Source organism: Phoenix dactylifera, chromosome 1 (assembly GCF_051530095.1).
Source record: "Phoenix dactylifera cultivar Ajwa chromosome 1, Ajwa_hap1_PhDact_Kaust_v1.1, whole genome shotgun sequence".
Taxonomy (NCBI): Eukaryota; Viridiplantae; Streptophyta; class Magnoliopsida; order Arecales; family Arecaceae; genus Phoenix; species Phoenix dactylifera.
In genome coordinates, this window is record NC_143190.1 from 61837460 (window position 1) to 61859153 (window position 21694).

At 41.9% G+C, this 21694-nt stretch overlaps 2 protein-coding genes across 2 annotated transcripts; both read left to right on the top strand.

Annotated features, from left to right (window-relative positions):
- The first annotated feature begins 6995 nt into the window (after nucleotides 1–6995).
- On the top strand, nucleotides 6996–13039 carry SIGE (sigma factor E). Its single transcript, XM_008812600.5, has 5 exons — nucleotides 6996–7784; nucleotides 8229–8375; nucleotides 10341–10577; nucleotides 10780–11043; nucleotides 12570–13039. Exons 1-5 carry the CDS (start codon nucleotides 7131–7133, stop codon nucleotides 12762–12764), a joined length of 1497 nt encoding a protein of 498 aa, XP_008810822.3. The 5' UTR covers nucleotides 6996–7130; the 3' UTR covers nucleotides 12765–13039.
- Nucleotides 13040–16319: 3280 nt separating this feature from the next.
- Nucleotides 16320–18300, top strand: LOC103722154 (transcription factor TRY-like). The gene is made up of 3 exons (XM_008812601.6): nucleotides 16320–16502; nucleotides 16614–16710; nucleotides 17914–18300. The coding sequence occupies exons 1-3, from the start codon at nucleotides 16448–16450 to the stop codon at nucleotides 18026–18028; spliced, it is 267 nt and encodes an 88-aa protein (XP_008810823.3). The 5' UTR covers nucleotides 16320–16447; the 3' UTR covers nucleotides 18029–18300.
- The last annotated feature ends 3394 nt before the right edge of the window (nucleotides 18301–21694 follow it).

Consider the following 21694-nt stretch of genomic DNA (forward strand, 5'->3'; position numbering starts at 1 on the left):
GCGCTCCGAGCTTGGTCGGGGCAGGTCGTCGAATACAGGAGGCACCCCGAGCTTGGTCGGGGCTGGTCGGCGAATACAGGAGGCACCCCGAGGTCGAAGAAGCTTCTAGGGTGTCCCGAGCTCAAGCTTGGGACGTCATCATGAGCATCAAAAGGTCGCTGCAGGTCGCGGCAACGGAGAGATTCGGCCAAGGTCAACTGTGCCTTTGGCAGAGTCCGGGCTCGAACTAGCTCTTGGCGGGGCCGATATCCGGCTCAGTCGGTGTTGGAGCCCATTTGGCCAAAATTGAGTGGTCCCATCATTGCGAGCAGGACGATCTATTTTGCCTCCCATCACCTCCCGAGTAATTATATCATAGAGAGGAACTCCAAATATGGATGACCATAAGGACGTAGCCGTTGGGCAGAATGGTTAAAGAACGAGCAGCCCTCGGTGAATCACCATTACAAAAAGATAAATAGCTTTTTTTTGGGCATATTATGATTGGCCTTCCCTAAATGGATGCCTTTTTTTTTTTTTTTTTTTTTTGGTAGAAACGGCATTTCATATAACTCTAACTTGAGTACATCCAGCCAAATCAAAGGAAAGCAAAGAGTAAAGGGTGGGAGGAATATCTCCTGCAGATGTCCATATGACCTCCCCTGAATGCCGGGCAACAAAAGAGGCAACCCAGTCTGCCACACTGTTCGCCTCCCGAAAAACATGTACGGCCTGGAGGTCACTCAGCTCCTGAGCCACTCGCCTAACCTCACGGATGAGGGGATGACCATCACCAAATCTGTCCACTCCTCGTATCCAATCGATCACCACAAAGGAATCTCCCTCAAGACATATATGCTCAGCACGAAGTACCCGCCTCGCATATGCTATGCCCTCCCAGGCTGCCCGCAGCTCTGCCCCAACTGCGGTGAATCCCGGCGTACGGCATCCGCCAGCAGCAATCAGCCTACCCCGATAGTCTCTGATAACAAAGCCAGCTCCTCCTGACACCCCGTCCACCGACATACTACCATCAAAATTCACTTTTAGATAACCAAGGGGTGGGGGTACCCAAGAAACTAGGGCAAACCTGGGCGCTGTGACAGCTGAAAGAGTACCCCAGATGTCCCTGGCTATCCCAGAAGTGAAACTAATGGCAGCTGTAGTAACCTCCCTGGCATAAAGCATGGCTCTGTCCACCACCCGCCGTGGGGGTAAACGCCTACCCTCAAAGATGCCAGCATTCCTGTCCAACCAAATAGAATAAGCCAAATATACCCAGCAAATGCCGGCCTCAACAGTGCTGGGCCTCCTCATGGAAACCCTCAAGCAATGAATCAGATCCTGTGTCGACTCGACTGAGTGGGGTAACACGGATGGTGATAGGCGCCAAATCTCCCTAGCTCTGGGACACTGCAGAAGAGCGTGATCAATCGTCTCCTCGATCTCTGTGCACACCTCACAACACTGAGTAATCCTCATACCTCGCCTAACAAGCAAGCTCCTGGTCGGTAGGCAGCCCCATGCCACCTTCCAGATGAAGAGCGCCACCCGCGGGTGAACCCGCATCCTCCAAATCCATCCTCCCTCTATCTGCCGTGCTGGCTCTCGGCACAGTAACGTGTGAATATCCCTGGCCCGCACCTGAGATCTCCCTGATGGCATCCAAACTAGTCTATCCAACCCCTCTCGGGCAGGGATATGTAGGGCCAGGATCATCTCTACCAACTGCTCCCCAAAGGTCTCTCTGATCAAGTCCATCCTCCAGCGATCACCCTCTGGCTCCATAAGATCTCTGACCCTGAGGCCGGCTAACCTCGACGTATCCACCATAACTGGTAATCTGCTAATCGGCTGCTCTGTCACCCAGCAATCCTCCAACACATCAATGGACCGCCCATCTCCAATGGCCCATCTAATCGCGGGAAGCACCAGCCCTGCCCTGGCACAAATCTCTCTCCACACCGGTGAATGGCGACGTCCAGCATGGGACCCAGGCACTAGGACACCATACTTGGCCCTCATCAGTGAAGACCACATGCCACCTGGCTCCAGCACAAATCTAGCAGCATGCCGTGCCGCTAGGACCTCTCGTCTCGCCACCAAGGACTGCACCCCCAACCCACCATATCTCGTTGGCTGACATACAACCTCCCATGCCATAAGAGGGATACCCCCCCCATCTCTGTTCCTCCCCCAAATAAAGTTCCTATAGATCTGCTCAATTTTCCTCACTGTCGCTACTGGAATAAGAGAGTTGGATAGTAGATAGACAGGGATAGAGGAAAGAACTGACCGTACCAGAGTAATCCTGCCCATCATGGATAGTGAGTGAATCTGCCAGCCCTCCAACCTGCGTCTGATACTGAGCTCGAGGGGAGTACAATCACTGCTACGTAGACGCTGACCGGAGCTCGAGGCAGTCATCGGCGAAGAGCAGATGCGAGATCGGTGTAGCCTCCACCACCGGCCTATAAACCTCCAGCTCCTGGGAGATCACTGCAGAAGAGCGTGATCAATCGTCTCCTCGATCTCTGTGCACACCTCACAACACTGAGTAATCCTCATACCTCGCCTAACAAGCAAGCTCCTGGTCGGTAGGCAGCCCCATGCCACCTTCCAGATGAAGAGCGCCACCCGCGGGTGAACCCGCATCCTCCAAATCCATCCTCCCTCTATCTGCCGTGCTGGCTCTCGGCACAGTAACGTGTGAATATCCCTGGCCCGCACCTGAGATCTCCCTGATGGCATCCAAACTAGTCTATCCAACCCCTCTCGGGCAGGGATATGTAGGGCCAGGATCATCTCTACCAACTGCTCCCCAAAGGTCTCTCTGATCAAGTCCATCCTCCAGCGATCACCCTCTAGCTCCATAAGATCTCTGACCCTGAGGCCGGCTAACCTCGACGTATCCACCATAACTGGTAATCTGCTAATCGGCTGCTCTGTCACCCAGCAATCCTCCAACACATCAATGGACCGCCCATCTCCAATGGCCCATCTAATCGCGGGAAGCACCAGCCCTGCCCTGGCACAAATCTCTCTCCACACCGGTGAATGGCGACGTCCAGCATGGGACCCAGGCACTAGGACACCATACTTGGCCCTCATCAGTGAAGACCACATGCCACCTGGCTCCAGCACAAATCTAGCAGCGTGCCGTGCCGCTAGGACCTCTCGTCTCGCCACCAAGGACTGCACCCCCAACCCACCATATCTCGTTGGCTGACATACAACCTCCCATGCCATAAGAGGGATACCCCCCCCCATCTCTGTTCCTCCCCCAAATAAAGTTCCTATAGATCTGCTCAATTTTCCTCACTGTCGCTACTGGAATAAGAGAGTTGGATAGTAGATAGACAGGGATAGAGGAAAGAACTGACCGTACCAGAGTAATCCTGCCCATCATGGATAGTGAGTGAATCTGCCAGCCCTCCAACCTGCGTCTGATACTGAGCTCGAGGGGAGTACAATCACTGCTACGTAGACGCTGACCGGAGATCGGTACTCCCAAATACCTCAGTGTGCCCTCCTGCTCACCCACTCCCAGAATCTCCAAAATGGAGGTCTTCACAGTCAGTTTGGTCTTCGGGCTGAAAATAATTGCTGACTTAGATAAGTTGACCCGTTGACCAGACATAGAGCAATAATCACGAAGAATCCTCCAAACACTCAGTGCAGCCTGCCTAGTCGCCCGGGCTAACAAGAGGCAGTCATCGGCGAAGAGCAGATGCGAGATCGGTGTAGCCTCCACCACCGGCCTATAAACCTCCAGCTCCTGGGAGATCACTGCATGCCGAAGGCCCCGTGAAAGTGCATCTGCGCATATAATAAACAACAATGGAGAGAGAGGGCATCCCTGACGCAATCCCCCAGAAGACTCAAAATACCGTGAAGGCGATCCGTTTACCAGGATGGCAAAAGAGGGGGCTCTGATACATCCCATAACCCATCTGATCCATGCCTCAGGAAAGCCAAATCCCTGCAAGGACTACTGCACAAAATCCCATCTCATCATATCATATGCTCTCTCCATGTCAAGCTTGATCCCCATCAAACTCCTCCTACTAGAGGCCCTACCAAGATCAAACATGAATTCCTGCGCAATAAGGACATTATCTGTAATGCTCCGCCCTCCCACAAAAGCCCCCTGCTCCGGGCTAATCAGTCTCGGTAGAATATCTCTCAGTCGCAAAGCTAGTAACTTCGCCGTCACCTTGTACAAAGTAGTACATAGACTGATCGGGCGAAAGTGACTCGGCTCAGAAGCATCCTGACGCTTCGGTATCAGGGTGACTAGGGTCCTCTGCCAATCTGAAGACATCACGGCTGTACTAAAATACTGCTGTATGGCCGCCGTCACCGTCTGTCCCACTATCATCCAGTACCTCCGAAAGAAATACTGCCTTTCTTCTTTCATTATCTAAATTTCTTCTTTCTGAGCCTCTACTCTTCTTCTAAAGCTGGATTTTTATGCATCAAACAAACTTCTGCTGCTGCTATGCGAATAGACCTACTCTACAAGGTATAAGTGTGATTTTATTTTTGGCTTAGCCACAGAATATAAACGTGGTCATAGTTAAAGGCTGTTGAATTGAATGTGATTTGTTTTGAATCGGATTTATGAATATATATATATATATACTATTGAAAGATATAGATTCTAATAAATTTGTGTTTTGAAACGAAATTGGTTATGTCTTTATAGTGATTCGTGGTAATTTATATTTTATTATTGTATCTTATGTTATTACATGAATTATTTAGTTAGGATATGCATTATTTACTGGGTTGCCAAGCTTATTATGCTTTCTTTTTTTTTTCAGATACCAGAAACTAAGATGGTACGGGGTTATAATCGAGAGAGTGATTAGTCAAATTGGACATCTTTAATTTAGATTAGAATTAAATATCGTTGGTTCTGCGAGACATTAAAATCTAATTCTAGTTATTTAAATTAAAATTTGAACATTGATTATTTAAATTTATTCTGCTGCTTGTTTATGATATTATATTGAGATGTCTTGCATGCTTGTGAGGAGGGTTTTTATTGAGTACATGGCGATTGCCGTGACTCTTAGCTTGTGATCTCGGATCAGGGCCTGATAGAATAAGCCTACGAGAAAATAGAATGTACATGGTCCAGCCCATGTAGTAATGTCAAGGAAAGGGGTGGGCGTTACCATCCCATAATCTTGGCTTTGGCCCAATGTCTAACATGAACAACGGACGGCATACGCATCAATCTACGGGAAGCGTAGACTGCGCCAAGCTTCAACTGCAATTGCCAGAGAAAATGCAAGATTTAGAGTCACAGACAGTACGCAGCCACGCAAGCCTCTCCATGTGTTCCGCACACTAGAGTCCAGCAAATGGGAAGTGTGGTCTAGATTTAATCTGGATTTTTTTAAGGCAAAAAATGTAGATTGTAATATACATGACTTTTTTTTTTTTTTTTGTGTCGACTCCGGAGAATGGCAAAGTAGCGACATTGCTCCACTATGATCTAGGTTTATGAATCTGAAACAAAACCAGTCTCTCTACATGCAGATAAAATTGTGTACATTTGATCTTTTCTAGATCCGGCATTAGCGGAGATTTTTGGAAGCTGTGTATATCTCAAAATAGAGTATCCAAGCCTTCTCTAAAATATATATAATGGAGATGGCAATTTCTTGATAGGTCATTATTTATCTATTATTTTATTATAATGGTTGCTATATAATAAAAATAGTATCCGTTGTCCACCACTTTGACTATTTACTTAATTTTTTTTGAATCCAAATTTTTATTAACTAAAATTTAATTTTGCTTGATATAAACAATGGCGTGATCGAATATCATAGAGTCTTGATTGTAGTAGCAAATAATGGCTCATATAATAGCTGTTCTTTTATTTTCATATAAACCTAGTTTATAACAAAATTGAATTACTAATGGACTTATTTCAATTGTAGCAGAAGAAAAAGTGGCTTTTCAAAGAAATGATGCCCTTGAATGGGTGAAAACTATACACCGGCCGATCTTATTTCTCATCAAGCAATGGAAGACAGCTGCAGATCATAATAGTTGGGATCCTAATGGCTGCTGGAGTGATAGATTTGTGTCCCCCGTGCAACGAATAGTTAACTGCAATCAAAATGAATTCTGACCTATATTGAACTTGAACCCTCGCTTGTGCTCATAATCAACTCTTAAACATTTCTTAGTTTGCTTACCACCACCGGAAGAGAATCATTCTGCATCGACACATTTGAGAAAGTGATAACATCCGACTATCATGATTGTGTATGCCATAAAAATGTAATGTAATATGTTTAGCTTCTTATATAGTTTGATTATCTCCACTATAATTTATTTTGACGCTATTAATACTTATAGAGAGGCTAACAGAATGGCTGATCGAGTGATTTTTTATATGCCTAATGCTTAGGCTCGGCTGTATGGAACTTAGCCCAATAGATTTCATTTCAATTACAAGATCCGATGCTGCGGAATGCATTTGATTTGGGGCGATCTAAATGTCACGTCTACAAAATAAAATTAAAAAAAAAAGTTACGGTTTGAGAAAGTGATAACCCCAGCTTGGTCGCTCTAGAAGCTCTCCTTTGTCTGTGTCTGTGGGCACAAATGCACAAATCGGCGAACCAAGAATTTGATTCAAAATTGTTTTCGTACTCCTCACTCCATCCTGATAACTGGTATCAGAACCAGCAACGTGGGGACCCCCATTACCCCCAATCCCCCCTCCCCGGCCCCACCAGATTGAGACCGGAAATATCACGCGACTTATCAGAGTCATCCACGTGTTACGAATGCCATCCACGGATCCACCCTCGGACCTCAATATATCTTCTCCCCACGTCACCCCACTTACCCCATGAACCCCATCCCACCGTCCTTTTCCCATCACAAAAAAATAGTCACCGTTGGATCCGAGAGAGCCACGAACTGGAGCTTGTGGTAGTCGTAAGCCGGCCTTGTATATGTAACCCGCCATCACCACCCAATTTCTTTATTAAGAAAATTTCTCAAATAAACAACGGTCTTCTCTTCTTCCAGTTCTTGCACAGCGAGAGAGAGAGAGAGGGAGAGTGAGCTCAATCTTCTAACGTTCAGCTGGTATCAAAATTCGTGCACGGTTTTTTGGCATGGGAGCTGTCACCGTCCCCAGTTCGGCCTCGCAGACTCCGTTCGGCGCTGGTGCCCGCCTCTCCGCCCGCCGATTGCCGGCTCCCCGGCGGCCCTTCCTCTGCCTCGCCTTCAGAGCGGATTGGACTGCCAAGTGCTCGGCCGCGGCCATACCATCTGAGGCCGTAAAGCCGCCTCAGAAGTCATCAAAGCGAGCTCAGGCTGCCTCCGTCGACGCCCCCCCCACCGCCACCCAGGACTTGGACTACAACGAGGTCGCCGCCGCGCTCGAGAACATCTATAAGCTCAGCCCGGCGGAGGTCTCCGATGTGGAGGAGGCTGATCGGCGCGGAAGGAGGCGCCGTGGCCGGTCGAGGAAAAGGGCGAAAGAGGGGGACGGGGAAGAGGGCAATGTGGTGAGGAATAGGAAGAGGAGGGTGAGGAGATTGAGTTTGGAGAAGAGGATAGCTTCGAGGAGGAGGAAGGATGAGGAGGTGGAGGCAGCGGCCGCGCGGGATGAAAGGAGGGATCTTGATGAGGATGGGGAGAAGCTGTTGAGGGAATACTCGGTATCGACAGATTTGGCGAGCTTGGATTGGAAAAAGATGAAGATTCCGCCCGTTCTTAGTTCTGCCGAGCATAATCGGCTGTTCGAGTTGATGCAGCCCATGAAAGTGAGCATTTTGATTCAATTTCCTTATTCTTTGGTTTGTTTTTGTTGATAACTCTTCAGTTAATTGTTCGCTATCATACTATGGGTGTCCTTGTTTACTCTGATCCCGAACTTTAGTATTGCCCTATCATTTTGCAATTGGCTTAAGAGATTTTGCCTTAGTGGAAGGAACCAGAAGGGCGGATCTTTAGTATTTACTTTAATTTGTGCTCGTACTTGCATCCATCATGGGATCATAAGGTAGATATGCTATAATATTCCTTTGCAAGTTCTTAGAGTCAATCATCTTATATGGCGCTGTACCACTCCTACAAATAGAAAACAATAGTGGATTTTTCCTCATATTACTAGAGGAAGAGAAATTTGCATTCATTCATTGTCATTTGCCAGTTGTTTATTTTTGGTATGCTGCTTGCTTAGTTTCCTTTGTTTTGTTAAATTTTAGGCAATCTTTGAGGTGAAAAAGAACTTGGACAAGGATCTAAATAGAGAGCCTACGGATGCTGAGCTGGCCGTTGCAGTCAATATGACTGTGCCTCGATTAAGAAGACATATCGAAGTTGGTCAAGCTGCAAGGAACATGCTAATCAAGGTATCTACAATATCTAGAATATCTGCACTGTAAAAGAACTAACCCATTGGTAATTTAGGTATCTACTCTATTGTATCTTAACCTGAATGCAGGTTGTGTATGCAGATAACTCTAGTATAATAATCTATGGGTTCTATGCCTTATAATTATTTTTCACTGTGGAACTAATGCTGCAGTGGGAAGATGCTTTGACCAAAATATGAAGAGATGAGTGGCTGATGAGATATTAATATAAAGTTGATCATTGATAGGCAGAAAGAAACTGACACCCATAAATAGTACTATAATATGTGAAGATATTATTTTAAGATATATAACATGTTTGCTCTAACATAGTTATACCACAGCTAATGTCATTGAATCTCTTATAGCCATGCCTGATGCTTTAACTCTCATATTATGTTCTCATTGTATTTATAGACCTCATTCTAGTTTCCTTTATTATGAACTTTTCTTAGTAGCATGAATTCAAAAAACTTTAATGACTTCAAACCTGTAGAACTCTTGCACTCTTATCTCTTAAGATGTGGAGATTGTAATGTACATTGTAGATTGTCAATATGGATGATGTAAGAATCCGTGTGGGTTTGTGTTTAGTCTCACATCGGTTATTTGCCCGAAAAATTTTGGGTACTTATACAGGACTAACAAACCTAAAAAATACCTTCCGGCTAGCCTTTTTGGATGAGGTCTGAGGTTGTTACAATGGTATCAGAGCGGACCAGGCCCATAGCCTATGTGGACTAGTAGATACTGCAGCACAAGCTCATTGAGGCTGGCCACGAGCCGATCGGGATGCTTGTGATTAGATTTGAATGGATTTGTTTAGACATTTGAGGACCTATGTAGATGTTTGTTTAGTCCCATATCGGTTATTCGCCGAAGAGATCTTGGGTATTTATATAGGACTAAGAAACCTAAAAAATATCTTCCGACTAGCTTTTTTGGATGAGGTCCTGGGTTATTACAGATGATCCATCATGCCTTGTGGCAAGAGGCATAACTACATCAACCATGCACTTGGAACACACTAGGAGGGAAAAAGAAAAGGACTGGCAGCACTCCCACCAATCTTTTTTGGTTGGTTTGCTTTTGTTTTTTTTTTGGGGGGGGGGGGGGAGGGGGGCGATGCAGAGTAAAAGCGGGGGCATCACCAATCATTTCTTTTCTTTCCTTTTTTAATAGAAATACAATACCACAAATCATTTAAAAAACATGTGAAAATCACCTACGTCGAGCAATTGGGAAACAACTCCCAAATTATGAACCCAGAACATCCTCTAAATGGAGCAGCAATGCAACCGCTGAGCTACAGCCCAGTTTGCAGCGATTATTGCAGTTTTTGGAGGAGTGAACTTCGAGAAGGGTGGAAAAACTTGAAATTTATTACTTTTACATATGGATGATGTTTCATGGATTTTATTGAGGAAGGTATCAGAACACGCTGATTATTGGAACCTTGCTATCTCTATTGAATGAAACAAGTATTCAAGTACCAGTGTGTGTTAGTACCATATCGTACTTGTGAAGTACCAGTGCCTGTATGTCCTACGGTATATATAGTACCATAGGGATGCATGGTACACACCTTGCTTTTATTGTGCCAAAACCAACACACATAGTTTGTATCTACATGATTTGATACCATACTTGTACCCATTTCATATGGTAAGGTACCCGTATTTTTTCAACCCTTGGCATGAAATTTGTCAGGTCTTGCAGAAAATTGTATGGTTGCATGGTACACTATTTGTTTCTTGATATGGTGGTGGTTACAATTTTTATCTCTACACAAAAATTTTGTAACTTGAAGAAGTTACCTCTTGATTAACCTTTTTAGGATTCTAAATGTGCCAAATTAACTGAAAATTTAGTTCATTAGAGAGTTCTTGAAGTTGGTGCTTCAATATCTCCACAAGAATTAAAGACACTTCAACTGACAAGATGCCTTAAAATTCACTGCAGCACAATCTTCGGCTAGTTTTATTTGTAATCAACAAGTATTATCCAGAGATTGCAAGTGGTCAGAAGTTCCAAGACCTCTGCCAAGCTGGAGTGAAGGGTCTCATTACTGCCATTGATCGATTTGAACCAAAGCGTGGTTTCCGTTTATCCACATATGGTCTATTTTGGATCCGGCATTCTATAACACGTTCGATGACTGTTTCAAGCTTTACACGAGTTCCCTTTGGGATTGAATCGGTATGATAAACTTTTGATTTGTTGCAGCATTTTTAAACTTGGTGTTCCTTGCTTTGTACATTTCAGCATCAAAATTTATGGTTACTGTATTTTCAAAAACAATTTTCTTCATGTTTTCAGAACCTTGATGAATCATATGCACTTTAACCATGTTAAAATATTATGAACTTTGGTTGGTAACAACTACTAACTAACAATGCAGGTCAGACAAGAGATCCAGAAAGCCAAATTAGAGTTGCAGTTCGAGCTTGGGAGATTGCCAAAAGATGAAGAGATCATTGACAGAGTAAAAATTTCACCGGAGAGATATCATGATGTCATGAAGGCTGCAAAACCAATCTTTTCCCTTCATGCAAGGCATGCTGTAACACAAGAAGAATTTATCGATGGGATCACTGATATGGATGGTGTGGGTGGTGATAAGCATAGACAACGTGCACTTCTACGACTTGCTCTAGATGATGTGGTAAATGCCTACTCTAGCAGCTTTTTCGAAACTACAGGATACAAATAAACTAACCATTTAAAAAAAATCCAAGGGTCAGAACCCATTGTGACTGCTTGATATAATTTTGAGCTTTTACAATCTGTTTATATTCCATTGTTACCGATAAGTAATATGTCTCTATAAAGAAAGGAAAAGTTTGAGTAATATGTTTCTATAATTTGGTCCTGAAGCTTTTTTCTTGGTATCAGATGTGGGCCCCAAAGCATTTTCCTTTCTATTCATATCCCAAGGAAGAGACTAACTTATGTTTGATTTTCTTACTCAGTATAGCAAACTACATTGCAATCCTTTTCTTAAAGCCATTTTTAAATAGTGATGTCATTAGAAACTTCTCTTGATTCGCATGATTCTTGTAGATTTTTAGTTTGGAAATTTTAAATGAAATAAGCTGAAATGATGTGCATGATGACATATTTTTAGCTTGTCCACTATTTAGTCACATATTCAGATGTTAGATGCATCTCGTAAGTTGTGAAGTTTATTAAGCAAACTTCCTATAGAAAGATACAGCATTTAAGAATGTAAAACTTGGAGAGATTGCATTTGCACTGCTTGAAATTGAAGTCATAAGACTTAAGCCTTTCAGAGTTATGTATGCATTCTCTTTTGTCATCGTATTACTCCGGAAAAAAAAAAAGAAATGCATAGCTTCTCTTCTTAACATTTCCTTTTCCTTTCCAAATTGCATGCATACAATCTTTTGTGATAAGAACTTTTAGATGGCCACATAAAAGAAGTTGTAGGTGTTTTCTTGTAAGATGGATAAATTATTCATCAAAATTTTTGATCTTAGAGGGTAAACGCTGGAGTTACTAAAGCCAGCTTCACTTTTCTATTGTGTATATTGTTATTCTTCAATTTTTTCTGCATTTTTCCCCAAAAAAATCTATCTGCGGTTTAAAAAAGACACGGCACCTACAGAATTATAAGTTGACCATGCGAACTGGAGTGTAATCAGAGATAGAATTTCATAATCTCCTGAATTAGAAACATCTTGAATGTTACATGTTCTGCTGCTGCTTAATTGCATGAATTCCAGTTAACTAAAATATTTTACATGACAGAGTTCTGGGGTGTAATTGTGTTTTTTTTTTTTTTTGGTGTTAAACCTCTGCCTGAATTGTAGATAGAACTTATGATAATTACTACATTCAGTTATTTTAATTAGAAATATGCCATCAGCACCACCATGTATATTGTACAGTATTCCAAGTTCAAGCGCTTTTCGAAATACCTCAAAAAGAATTTTGACTGTAGAAGTCCATCCTTTTCCCTGGTTATAGATGTTTACATCAGAATTGGCAAACACAAATCTTTTTGAAATTGTCAGTGCTCTTTATTATGCCCCATCAACCCACTCCAACAAGCATCGTGCTCATGGTTTCTTGCATACATTTAAATTGAACTTTTTTTTCTGATGATAGATTTAAACTTTGAAGCTAAAATTACTTGTTAAATCTAAGTGGTCCATTCTTCTTCTGCAGCTAGATTCACTGAAGCCAAAGGAGAGCTTGGTGATTAGACAGAGATATGGGCTTGATGGCAAGGGTGATAGGACACTGGGAGAGATTGCTGGAAACCTCAATATTTCAAGGGAGATGGTCCGAAAGCATGAATTGAAGGCATTTATGAAGCTCAAACATCCAGCCCGAGTTGACTATCTTTGCAGATATGTCTGACATGCCATCATGCTGCACCTAGTGTATCTAAAACAGTTTTAGAGCAGCTGTTGTACTGTGAACAACCTCCTCCTCAATATACTTTCTCCTTATACATGAATATTTGTATTATAGCCACACGAGCATATACAATGGATATTGATCGCATACTCATATGAGGCGGACTACGCTGGTGGTCCTCAAGTGTAACTTCATAAACTGTAAATGCAAAAAGAAACAGAGAAAAAGAATGTGACTGCAATGAAGGATCTGCATGTTTATTAATTTCATGACAATATTAAGTTTCTCCACATCTGTAATGCTTGTTCCATCCATTGTCTCTTGAGGCTATTCTTTTTTATTTATGTAATAAATTCCTCTCGCGTCCGAAGCATTTTAATTTCTATTATGCAAGTTAGTACAAAGAAATGCTATGGATTCGAAATGAAAAGAGTGAAATTATCTGTTAGGTTTGCTATACTGGAACATCAGTTTATTTCTTAGGTTTCTTTTCATTTGATATGAATGCAACTATACTACCTCCAAAAACCTAGTTTTATAGTTGGTGCGGGCAGGCTGGTCTTATGCTAGTTGGGTTAATTAAAACAAAAGGCCGGAACCCAAGGCCAACCTAATGATCAGCCTGGGGCCAAATGAACCACTGACCTATCTTGGTCTGTTAAAATGGTTTGGAAGGATTTTGGATTCGTGGACTTGTCCTGCTGCAGGCAAAGCCTTAATTCCATGAAACATGCAGAGAATCTTATGCCAGTCATGATTGCTTGCAAACAAAGGGTTCTTGAATTTGTCGAATGGAACATTATCACCAGCTATTACATAAATCACAGGGACTAGAAGATTATTTCTAAATGATCCAAGCTAGGTAAGCACTCAGCAGCATCTTTCTGCTACAGGGCGATGATATTTTCTTATGGTCAATATTTGTCGCACCCCAAATCTATCACCTAGGTTGAAATGTGACACGACCGTATGTTTCATAGAGTATAGCCCTAGAAAACATGCAATATCAACCGGATAAAAACAACTTTCACAATATAATTTATCAATCTTTAATACGACAAAAAACTCCAATTTATTAAATGACAAGACTGCTCAAATACAATTGATCATCCGGTGGTATCGGTAGGTTTTTTTATTGTGTCGCCTGTCAACCTGAATGATGAGTTTAGGGCATGACAATTTAGGCACCAAGCATGATCATAGCTCCTTTCTTTCTTAATTATTCTGGCTAATAATCTTTTATCAGCATGCTCTCTCTCTCTCTAAGGACCCTACTGGATGCTTCAAAATCCAAATTTCTCCCCAAGAGATAATTTAAATTGATTAGAACTGCATGTTCCATGCCCAGGACTACTACTTTGCCTGACAGCTTTAACTTGAGTAACAAGATACAACTAACTCGATCATTATCTAACTAGTTTGATGTCATGATTCTCAATTTTGTGACCATGTAGCTCGTGAGCTCAAGTGGCTTTTATCCTACACCTTCAACCACTTGAGCTCACGAGCTACATGGTCACAAAATTGAGAATCATGACATCAAACTAGTTAGATAATGATCGAGTTAGTTGTATCTTGTTACTAATGATGTGTTTATGTTCAGGTGGCAATCACCTATTCCTACTTTTCATAATAATTGGTTATCTGGCAAGTATCTTGCATACCCCCGGAGCTTATTTTTGCACATGTAATGGATGGTAACACCATACTTTTAGGAGTAAAATAATTAGAGTAGGCCATACAATTTTGTCTCTAGCAACATGCAAAAACAAGCATGCATATAGTAAATTGTCTTTTTGTGAATACAAGGATGACCTATAACCACTAAAATTTGAGCCTAGGCCACTCACCTAGGGAGGAAGGTATCGGCTGGTTGAACTAGCAGCTGTTGGTAAGAGTAAGTGGAACAAAAATTGTATGGGAGAGGCATCACAGAAAAGAAATATGGAGCAAGATTTCTATTTTACCATATTTCCTCTAGTGCTCATTTTGAAAAAGAAACCCAAAAGTCATAGATTCCTTCTACTAACGGAGTTATTAGTCTCGTGATTAAAAAAACAAAAAAAAAAGAAAATTATGATACATACTAGATGGTCAAGTAATACACATCAAGAAAATTAGTTATTTAGCAAGCCAATATACATATCTAGGTAAATCGGTAAACACTACATGGACAGGTGATACACACTAAGCAAATTAATCATCTCGCAAGCCAATACACATCTCAAAGTAAATTGATACATAGTTTTTAGAATATAGTGCTCATTGGTACCGATACACATTTTTCTAGCTTTGTGTAATATAAGAAATTATATACATATCATTTATGAAATTCCATGAACTCTTAGATGCTAAGATTCTAGAAAAGAGAGAGAAATTTGTAGGAGAAAGGGACTCGGAAGAAGAAGAAAGACCTTACGGATGGGATAGACGACTCAATAAGGATGAAAATGGATGGAGAGGCCGGACGAGGAAGGAAAAAGATACAAACTATCTTTCTCCATGGATGATCTCTCTTGGCACGTGGAATTTCATTTTTTTTAAGTTATTAGATTAACGGACTCCGTTAGTAGGAGGAGTCCTATTCCTATTTGACTTTTGGATTTTTTTTCTTTAAGATGAGTATCGGAGGAAACATAACAAAATAAGAATCCCGCTCCATATGATATTCTATATTGCCCGCCCTACATGATTTTTGTTCGAGCAAGTGGTGACTATTAGATATTGGTAAGCACTTTTACACAAAGAGGTCACCAATATTATGATGTATGGCACTTAATGATTCAATCTATAACAACCCAAGACCTCATCCAAAAGGCTAGTCGGAAGGTATTATTTGGGTGATCTTGTATAAGTACCCAAAATCTACCGAGCGAATAACTGATGTGGGACTAAACGCACGTCCGACGGATCCTTACATACTCCTTCCGTTTAAGTTTTGACGTCCTCGTCAAGCCAAGGATTCAAATCCATTCAAATCTAATTACAAGCACTACGATCAGTCCGTGGTCAGCTCCAATGGATCTGTGATGCAGTGTCCTCTAGTCCACATAGGTTATCGATCAGGTCCGCTCTAATACCATTTATAACAACCTAAGATCTCATTCAAAATAGCTAACCGAAAAGTATTATCTAGATTCTTGATCATGTAGAAGTACCCAAGATCTACCCAACGAATAGCCGATGTGGGACTAAACACACGCCCGCACGGGTCCTCACATACTCCTCCCATTGAAGCATTGATGTCCTCGACAGACTAAAGATTCAAATCAATTCAAATCTAATCACAAACACCACGATCGGTTCATGGTCGGCCCCAATAGATCTGTGCTGCAGTGTTCTCTACTCCACATAGGTTATAGGCCAGGTCTGCTCTGATATCATTTGTAACAACCCAGGACCTCATCCAAAAAGCTAGCCATAAGATATTATTTGGGTTTCTTGATCCTGTATAAGTACCCAAAATCTATCCAGCGAATAACCGATGTGGAACTAAACATACGCCCGCACGGATCCTCACACAATCAGCCCTTGTTAATTGTAGACATGCTTTTTATGCCGCATGGTATGTTAATTGCACCATCCCCAGACAAAGAGAGGAAGCATCCTGTAAACTAGCTCGGTTGTTTCCTCCATTTTTGCCTTCCTCTTTCTTGGCACGCCATCTTCCATCAGCTGAAGCTATGGATAAGTGTAGGTGCCAGAAACAGTCCAGAACTTCTGATTGCGCCACTGAAGGTATCAGGCTTTTCTCTCTTCTCTCTGCTTCTCTGCCTCCTGCTATATTAGCACTACTGACATGGGTCTCATGGGTATTCTTTCTTGTAAATGTTCCAATGAGTGATTCAGTGGTGGCAGAGGTTGGTAGCATCGAGTTGGGGTTCATCAACCTGTCAGAACAAGAAGAAGACCTCGTTTACAAAATGTATAGCCTCGTCGGTGACAGGTATAAAACCCCCCACCTGGTCTTTTTAATCTGCTGCTCTCGGCATGCATGGGTAACGAGTTCCGGATTCTAGAATAGCATAACATAGGGATGAGGGGTTGGTGCATGTTTTTAACCGATGCCTCTAAAATAAGATGGTCGATCTGAAAATGAGGAAGTAGAGAGATCTTTCCTTTCCAATCTCTATGATCAACTGTTCAAGAACGTCCAAGGTCCATTAATATGAAAAGCAAGGGCAAGTTCAGAACATCCAATTTGTAAACCCTCCTACAAGTAGATCATGCCATGTCGCTTTTCTCGTGCTGTTCACAACAAAACTCAGATGAGAAAATCACACAACAGACTTACTGCTCTACCAGGAGTTACACTGACAGCCTCCTTCAAGGTAAAATTATTAGACATGGCATGAAAAAGATGCAATTACCCGGTGCTGGTTTCTATCAAGGGATAGAAACCAAGGAGTTGCCAAGGTAAAATTATTAGACAGCCTCCTTCAAGGAGTTGCCAAGAGGTTCAAACCTTACCCGGTGCTGGTTTCTATCAAGGGATAGAACGTAGAGTATAGCATATAGAGGGTGATTCAAAACTAGACTTGATGACCCTACATGTTTGGCTTCAAATCTTGCATATTGGATTTGATTTCCTATTAGATATCTTAATGCACCAAAAGCTTAATGAATAGTTTAATGATGGGTTTTAAATATATTATGATGATAATTAATTTTTAAGAAATGCCATATAAGCATGTAGGTCAGCAACATTTTAAGAAGTGAAGCCGTATGAGATCTTAATATCAACGCTGTTGATTGGGTAAATCATCGACAACTAAGAAATGATTATGAAACTTCGAATTTATAGGATTCAGCTTCACCCAACACTGCATTCAAACGAGACGGTCACACAAAACATAATGAATTAGTCCATGATAGCAAACATCCCCACTCTACAAAAACACCTTTCATGCCAAGAGAAATGAGAAACACTTCAAAGTTCAAATGCATGAAAAAGGAAATCAAAACTTTTACAATTTCCAGCAAGTGGATTGTACGCAGTCACCAGTGCAATCAATAATTCTAGCTGTTACAGATCTCTTCAGAGCCTGAAATAGTTTTAGCTTTATCAGGTGGCTTTTTTTGGAAGGAGGAAAAAAGCAAGCATTCTTTTCCCAAACAGAAGTCATGAATGTGATATATGCTTTTACAGGTGGAATCTCATAGCAGGTCGGATCCCAGGCAGGAAACCGGAAGAAATAGAGAGGTTTTGGATGATGAGGCATGAGGAAGGGTTTGCTCAGAAGAGATTGAGGAGTGCAAGCTGAGAGTAGAATATTTCTGTCAGAAATGGATGATGCCAACCATGCGGGTTCATCGTTTGGAGGACCCACTTTATGGTCTATGCTCATGGACCATCTGTCCTTTATCATCTACATATTTGTTTTTTTTTTTATGGTGTACTTGTGCTATAAGATCCAACTAGTTCATTATGTTGAGGACCCACTTTGTGACCCGTGATATTTGTCCCTCCCAAACTCTCTCTCTCCCTACCATGATTTTGCCCTACTGAGAAACAAAGTTGGTTGTGCTCTCAACATACATTATATTGTCATTTATCCCCGGCCAGCCGTATGATGGTGAGGAGAGAAAGCTTCCTCATTTGATGCACATCAATCAGCATGGCTTTATCTAAGTCACCAAGTTCAACTCAGCATACAAAGCAAGTAGGCTAAGTGATAAGAATGAAGCTTTTTTTCAACTTTGGCTGCTAGAGCATCCAAAAGTAGACCTTCAGCTACCAATCAGGACATACCACACCAGCATGGAATATATGATCAGACCTTCGAATGGATGTCCGAGGGCCGTCCAGATCTAAGGGTGCGCCTCAAGCCTCCAAGCCCCTTGGCAGGAGTAGTTGACGGCAGAGAATTTTCTGCTTTTTCTAGAGACTTCTTTGCGGAGGTCGGGTATGGAGGGTCCAGGGATCAGGGCTGCCTACCTGACTTACCATAGTTGGTTGGATAGAAATGCCCAGATCTTCGAGGACAGAACAACACACCCGAAGTTGGTAGCATATTGGACTCTTCTTCATATCGTCTTCCCTTGAGATGACTGGGGAAAACTGGGGCTCCCCTCCTGCTTTGGTAACGTCCAGAATTTTTATGGTCTCCTAAGAGCCCTCACTCTCTGATTTTCTCAAGATGAATTTCGACGGTAGCATAGGCGAGGGAGAGATCACTAGAGGCGTGGATTTCGTCATCAAAGACCACGAGACCAGGTTGATAGCAGCTGAGGGCTGGAGGATATGCAATACTTCTATTCTTAGTGCTGAGATCAAAGCAGCATGAGAAGGAGTCACCTACATGAGGCGGATGCGGGGGGTGGACTGCATCCTCCTCGAGGATGACTTGGCCACGATGGTCGAGTGGATCCGGAGTCAGGATCGTGATGCCGGCTTCAGACCATTATTACGCGACATCTGCAGACTCTTAGCTGAGCGTGGGCTCTCGAGGGCCACACATATCTACAAGAAGGCGAACAACGCGGCTGATTGGGTGGCTTCATTCGCAGCTCACCACACTGAAGGCTTCATCTGGGCCGATCACGTGGTAGTGCCTCACGCTTTATGTTATCTTCTTTTCTCTGATTCTGTTGGCTGCTCCTATGCCCGACATGTATGAGTTGCCGTTGTACCCAAAACAAAAATTGGTTGAGAAAATGTAGGCTTAGAAAAGAAGAATTATGGTTGTTAGCTGAAATCTAGGGGTGACAGGTGCAAGCAAGGCAGGAGAGCTGAAATCAGATAAGACTGAAAGAGCCAAAATTGATTTTTCGTTTTATGAATCCACAAGAGTTTTATCATGGCATTTTTAGGTGATCAATGGGATTCTTATCAAAAGAAATCCAAGAGAAAAAAGTTAGATGGTGCCACTCAGCCATGTTTTTTTTTTTTTTATTCAAGTGGCACTGTCTGTGGAAGTCATGTAACAGGTTCCACTCAGTGCAGAACAAAAACAAGCAACGGACTGAAGGCAGCTTGCCAGACTTAAGGAATGGGCGATATCCATAATCTTCCGGCTTGTGGGGTTGTGGTGGGGCTATCTGTGCTTGCTACTTTCTGATGTCTTTAGATACATCAGCTTAGTTCAGCAACAGCGGCTTCCTACAGCCCAAAAAAGGAGAACAACCAAGATGGATCACCTTAAAGAATACACTTACACTGGTAAATGTTAACTAATAAGCTCCAAACATGGATGATAAGGAACACATTTTCTGCTCAAATCTAATGTACGAACAAGTTTTCATATTGTTCCCATTGCTTAGTCACCTGTCCATTACGCAGCCATAATATGGTAGAAAACAACTTCATACAACTGAAGTTATTTTTTGTTAGTGCCATCAGAGTTAGGGCTAATTTAAAAGTGGGAGATCATACTGTGATATAGTTGAAAGGAACTGTTCCTTAATGAAATAAATTTGATGGGTTTGCCCATCTTCATTCTCAAAATAGTTGAAATAACTGTTGGTCCCGTCTTTTATATTAGCAGCAACCCTAGGTCCATGAAAAAAAAATTAAGTGCAGATCGTTCCCCGATCATGTTTCGGAGGATAGTCAGCTATTCTAAACTATATGAAGCACCAATGTCAGGAAATAACAGTACCTGAAATTCCTGCGTTCAGGAGAACAACCTAAAGAGTTTCGCCGATTGTCTTTCTTTTAACTTTCAGAAGGGTTCTGCAGAAGAGGGCAGTCTCATGTATCCCGTTCATCAGAGGTCTACTGAAGTACCTGCTGCTCATATGAATACATGATGATGTCTACCACCATCTATGGCCTAGTGATGATACTGGTATTCTCATTCATTTTCAGAACTGTTGCATTTTTTGTATGATTTTTATCTAATATCTTCACGTAGATAGTCGTTCATGTGTTTCACCCGAGATTGTGTTCACATATCTTCACATAATGGCTATTCAGGTGCCTGTGCTAATAATCAAGTACCTGCATTTTATAGAAAAACAAACAAACAGAAAATACCTAACTAAATCATCCCTAAAAGACTTTAAGCTTGCTTTGACCCAAGCAAGGACTAACTTTTCAAGTTTCAACCCTAAACTTCATTATATCATAATATATGATTAGTAAAATATAGTGATAAGTTAGTGACCTTGGATTCCTTACTTAGGCCATAAACAACCAAACTAGAGACTGTTAGCCTCCCTAAAATTTGCCTAGAAGATAAATCCATAAATCATCAAAGGTTGACTAGTGTAGAATTTTTCTTTCTGCACTAATTTGATATAGGAAAATTGCAGCTTCTATTAAACAAGGAAATGCCATGGAAGCAAATTTTCAAGCTTTATCCAAAGTGAATTTTATTCCTGAAATGGAGCCTTGAGGCGGTACATGGTCACTCATATTGAATCAAAGCATTCAACCAGCATATAACATCCTGAATTAACAAAGAGACATGCTCATGCATTAATGCTCAATATAATGCTGTTTTACAAGATTAAAGATTCAAAACACTACAATCCTTTTCCACTATTTCATATGAAAGTTGGCCATAACTAGAACTTTGTAGAGGTATATTTTTTATGGAAGTTGAACATAACTGAAATTAAAGATCCCAAACCACTTAAAGTTGTAAACAAGTGATAAACACTACAATCGGAATACACTGTTAAAGGTAAACCACTTTAAACCAAGAACAAAGAAAAGGAGAGGCACTGCTATATATATTCCTTAACTGATTCATAGATCAAAGACAAATCCACGCAAAGATGGTAAACATGGGGAATATCAAACTGACTACATGATAAAACATAAACTACTTTATCCCATGAAGGAAAATGGAGAAAAAAGAAAGAATACACTGCTTAGGATTCTTCACCTATCATCATATTATAAAATAGCAGTTCACTCTGAGGAGACTATCTAATGATTGCCAGAAAGTTGAAACCATTCATGAAGGTGAATTATAAAAGGT

Bases quoted from the DNA above. Each gene is read 5' to 3' on its own strand.
- LOC103722154 (XM_008812601.6), top strand. From the start codon at position 16,448: ATGGATAAGTGTAGGTGCCAGAAACAGTCCAGAACTTCTGATTGCGCC. The intron at 16,503-16,613 runs GTATCAGGCTTT...TGAGTGATTCAG, and splicing joins TTCTGATTGCGCCACTGAAG to TGGTGGCAGAGGTTGGTAGC. The intron at 16,711-17,913 runs GTATAAAACCCC...ATGCTTTTACAG, and splicing joins TATAGCCTCGTCGGTGACAG to GTGGAATCTCATAGCAGGTC.
- SIGE (XM_008812600.5), top strand. From the start codon at position 7,131: ATGGGAGCTGTCACCGTCCCCAGTTCGGCCTCGCAGACTCCGTTCGGC. The intron at 7,785-8,228 runs GTGAGCATTTTG...GTTAAATTTTAG, and splicing joins AGTTGATGCAGCCCATGAAA to GCAATCTTTGAGGTGAAAAA. The intron at 11,044-12,569 runs GTAAATGCCTAC...CTTCTTCTGCAG, and splicing joins GACTTGCTCTAGATGATGTG to CTAGATTCACTGAAGCCAAA.